The 4884-nt window shown below is 33.9% G+C and overlaps 1 protein-coding gene across 5 annotated transcripts in view; it reads right to left on the bottom strand.

Annotated features, from left to right (window-relative positions):
* The window catches only part of MAP4K3 (mitogen-activated protein kinase kinase kinase kinase 3), a 141889-nt gene that overhangs the window by 9680 nt on the left and 127325 nt on the right, over window positions 1–4884 (bottom strand). For all 5 annotated transcript variants that reach the window (XR_002780689.1, XM_011361372.2, XM_011361373.1 and 2 more), the window contains one exon: window positions 1492–1663. Coding sequence is in view for 4 of the 5 variants with exons in the window: in XM_011361372.2 (XP_011359674.1) it covers window positions 1492–1663 (172 nt within the window). In the remaining variant the exon portion in view is untranslated. The remainder of the gene's footprint in view (window positions 1–1491; window positions 1664–4884) is intronic.

The following is a 4884-nucleotide window of genomic DNA, read 5'->3' as shown; positions in this document are numbered from 1 at the left end:
ATAGTACCCACAGCTGTATGAAATTCTAGTAAGGAAATGAGGCCCTTCATTCAATAATTAGTAGAAACAGATTTAAAAATTAAAACGCTTGGGAGAAGTAGGACATTAATGGAAATTAAATGACAATAAAATATTAATCAACCAACAACCCCTTCCTGTGAAATAGGGAGAAAGAGATTAGAAAGCAGGAGTCCAAAAGGGAAGATGGGTGTTTAAGGGAGAATGTAGTACAGAGAACTTGGGGGGAGGACCAAAGAGAGGCCATATAATGTTGCCAAGGACCTGCTGTGTTTTCCTTCAACAATGTGTCCTTAAAGGAAAGTGCTTTCAAATTTCTTGGGCATCAGCAAGCCATGAAATTGTCTCTAAGCTTTTGTGGATTTGTTTGTGATCATTATTTTTCAATGCCAAAAAAACCTCAGTCTCTTAATTTTTTTCCTTTTGTAAACACTTTCAGGCTTCCAACAAACTCCTAAGTGATCAATATCTATTGGTAAATAGGTTCCTTACCATTTCCCCAAGTAGCCAAAGACTAGCAGACCATGGTAAAAATTGCTTTCTAAAATGGCCATTGTCTAATTTATAGCAAAACATCGTACAAAGTCATTTTTAAAGAGAAAAAAGCAAAAGGAGCTTCATAACAAAAACAGTGCTTTAAAAATAAAGATAAAAAGACCTTTAAGGTCATGTTTTCTTAAGTGTGAAAGTTTAATCAGATTTATTTGCCATGAAACTAAAGTTTTCCCAATGTGTACTGACTGCGAGAACATAACTGAAGATTTCAAACAATAAGCAATCTTCTATAAAAGCTCATTAATTGGAAATAGTATTTCCTAAGATACTAGCTATGAAGGAAGGATATACTACGCAACTGGACGATGTGGGTCAAATTTTATGAAAATAAATCATATTAAAGAATTATTTTCAAGAACCTTTAAATACTTTGGAAGTAGCTATTTATTTATAATTTGCATCCTAGTAACATATCATTAAAAAATTTTAATTAAAGTTACTGGATTGTACCTGTATATCAATTATAAGACTATACTGGAAAATAAACTATATTTAATAAAATTTTCCTTTTATTTAAATCGGCTTTTCTATTAGCCTGAGGTGTGTGTATATGTGTGGTTCGCAAAGTGTGGTCCTTATATTAACATCATCAGCATCACTTGGGAACTTACAGAAACAAAAATTCTCTGGCCCCACTCTAGATCGACTGAATGAAAACCTCTGAGTGTGGGGCCCAGCAATGTGTTTTAACAAGCCTCCAGTTGATTCTGATGCATATTCAAGTTTGAGAGTCACTGGTATGTTTTAAATGTGTCAAACAAATGAACTATCTTCAAGCACGTCATCTTACTTTTTCCAGTTTTAATAAGATGTTCGAGATTGGATTTTTATGCACTGTTTTTGCCTAACAACATAATAAATTTATTACTTATAAACCAAGTACATGTGTCGGCCTATAATTCAATATAAATCACAAACCTGATTCTGTAAACCATGAAGAGGTAGAATTTGGATTGACTGTTTCAAATCGAACCACCTGGTTGAAGTCTCTCCCTCGACTGACACCAACACAAACCAAAGGGTACTCCTGCTCAGGAACTACCAGCATTTCAAACATTCTAAGTGGACATGGTATAGGAAAATCTATGTGCTAGAGAAAGAAACAAAAATATATTAAACACAGGAAAACAAAAGCCAAATAATTTCACGAGAACACCATTAAGAACTTTAAGTTTTATGAAATATATAAAACACTACTATAAAGACTGCTTGTCACAGAAACTTAGGGTATGTAGAAAAATCCAAATTACAAAATATCTTTATAAATATTTTAGATTTAGTACTGGAAATATTTTTAAGTTAGAAATTACAAAATTTTAGGATATCAGGGCTGGAAGGGAACTTAGAAATCATTTCTCCAATCCTCTCTTTTCAGAGTTGAAAATTGAGACCCAGAAATTGGGTGACTGGCCCAGGGTCCCCCAGCCCTTTGTGGCAGAGTCTCTTGTCTCTCAATATGATGCTGCTTCAGTAATACTCCTCTGCCTTCTTATCCAACTGAGCAAACATGGACGAGAAAACTGAAATGCTAATTAGTAGGAGACACTCCTTTTATAAATGTCGACGAAAAAAACATAAATAAAAGAAATTTAGCCCTATATCGCAAGTGATTCTATTTAATAAACTAACTTAGTTAGAATGAAACCATTTTAATTTTACATTAACTTTTAATTTTTATTATATTGCTACAAAGAGACTAAATAAGTTCATATTTTGAAAGTCTGGAAAAATAGATGGAAATCACTAGCTTCATTAATAATCAGAAAATAAAACCATGAGATACTGCGTATACCCACCAGAAGGATTAAAATTAAAAAGAACAATAACAAGCATTACTCAGGAGCAAACGCATGCTCGTACGCTGACAGTGGGAGTATAAATTGCTATGACCACAATGATTAACTATATTATTCATTAATGGTGAAGATGTGCATCCCTTAGGACCTGTAATAACACTCTTAGTTATATATTCTACGGAACATGAGTACACACATGTACAGGGGACATATGTAAAAATGCTCACAGCAGCATTGTTATGAATAAAAAAAAGCTGAAGTGACCCAAATATGTATCAACAGTAGAATGGATAAAATTACAGCATACTCACACAATGAAGAATTACAGACAGAGCAATGAAAATGAACAAATTATACTTACATCTGACAACTACACAAATATGTTGTACAAAAGAAGCCAGACACAAATGAATATGTATTTTATGATTCCACTTACATAGTGTTAAAAAAATCAGGTAAAATTAATTCTAATGTTTATGGGTGCATGTTTATATAGTAAAAATGGAGAAAAAGGAAAGTTTACTCTCAATACAGTTTATATTTTTATTGCTCTTATAAATGAGCTGTGTTTTTATTATATTTCCAAAAGGGCTATTGCTAGTATTTAACAAAGTAACTGAATTTATTTTTTAATCTGGTAACTCACTGTAAATGCTAAAGAAAAAAAATTCTAGAGAAAATTCTAGGTGAAACGGGGCTACCGCAACTACTGGTCTTCGAGCGTTAGAAGGTAGAGCGTGCGTGGCGTGCGCCTACTGTTCTCATGGCCCTTCTTTCCCTGTGACTGCCGGAGCACAGCCACCCCACAGGTATGGACGTCTTCATCAACACTCTCCAAACCTCTCTACAGGAGCGTGCCCATTACCTGGGGATATGCTTTGAATACAATCTGTCATATTTTTAATAAGTTAAAACATTTTAAATAATTCTCTTTGAAATGTGGTCAAAACAGTAAAGCATAAAGAAAACAATGCTTCTGTTAAAATTTTTTGGTCAGCAAATAAGAAAACCAACAGCTTTTGAATACTTTTACTTAGCTTCCAATAACTAAGCAATGTGTGTAAGGCATTAACAGAAGAGGATTCCTGTGTAATAGTTTTAAATCCAGCTGCTTCTGGTGATGGTCCTTGAATGCAGTGACTATACCTTGCTCATTTTTGTCTCTCTAGTTAAAGAGTACTGCATCTGGTTTGTAGTAAGTACAAAAATGTTTGTTGGGAAGGTCTTTAATCTATAACTTTTATTTATGATGAAAATGTCTAGTAAAGCAAAAACTTTGTCAGAACTGTCAATAAGAAGAATATAAAAAGCATAAGAATATTTCTGAACATACCTGATAAGAACTGTAGTATAGAAACATCATAAATACTAATCAAATTAATATCAAATAAAGAAAAAAAATAGAGATAGATTTTGCAGCAGACAGACAAAGAGCTGGGTTAAGAATAAAGGAGGTAGGTAAGGATCTACATCTCAGGGAAGCTGAACAAGGTGCAAAGAAGAAGAAATCTTGAGGGAGACCTGCAAGTGGAATTGTACTCTAAGTCTAGTATCTTAGAATAATAAGAAATCAAAGATGATGTAGGAAGCTTAAAAATTACATATCCTTGTTTCCTCTTTTCTAGGTGGACGGTACCAGCAAGCTTGGCCCTGACTAATGGGGCCTATTACCAGTATTCAAAGAGAAATGCTTGATAATCCCACTTAATCTAAATGAAATAGCAAAGAAAACAGCTTTAAACATTCCTTTGGAATTTCCTTGGTGTGACTGAGCCTGCACTTAACACATTTCAAGTTAGTTTTTCCTCAAAATTTAAGTTATAGCTGAATAACATTAAATTTTAAAGAATTTCATTAATTAAAGATTCTAGAGAAATAAATTAAGGCACACACACAAAAAACCATCCAAGTTGGAAAGCCTGGGCATATAACCAAAACAAATAATTTCCCCCTCTTTATGGTTATCCTTTGTCCTCTTGGGCCAAACGCCAAGCTGCAGGTTGTTTCTCTGCTGTGATAGAGCAGGGCAACCAGAGAACACATTCAAGCATTTCACTGCTCTTCTAGACCTCTGTTCTTGGTACAGGAGATACTTTCTAGCTCCTACTGCCATATCCCCGAGCTATTTCTCTAGTCTTTTTCAAAACTTTTTTCAGGCCAATTGAGTTCCTTAAAATTGGGCAGATTTTCACTACCCTGCCACATAATCTAAAATCATTAAATTAACTTGAGAATTAACTGAAAAAGTTTTTATAAAAGAACAGGAAAACAGACTAAGTTTTTATACTAAGAATGACTTAGGATGACTTTCATGCTTACCTTAATTAACATGAATTTCTGCATTGGTTCAACCCATTCTAATAGAACAATGCTAGTCTGAAGTGCCCCACATAGGTATTTATGGCCTGTGTAAGGATTTCTCACTGTCAAGGCAAAAGAAGTACAATAAGTTCTCTTGTAATACAAAGTCCTTACCATAATAGTTGCAATGCTCCAAAAAAACCCCGACCAAACA

This window comes from Pteropus vampyrus, unplaced genomic scaffold (assembly GCF_000151845.1).
Source record: "Pteropus vampyrus isolate Shadow unplaced genomic scaffold, Pvam_2.0 Scaffold66, whole genome shotgun sequence".
In the NCBI taxonomy this organism is placed as follows: Eukaryota; Metazoa; Chordata; class Mammalia; order Chiroptera; family Pteropodidae; genus Pteropus; species Pteropus vampyrus.
The sequence above is the reverse complement of the archived record's forward strand: the minus strand, read 5'-3'. Positions and strand labels throughout refer to the sequence as shown.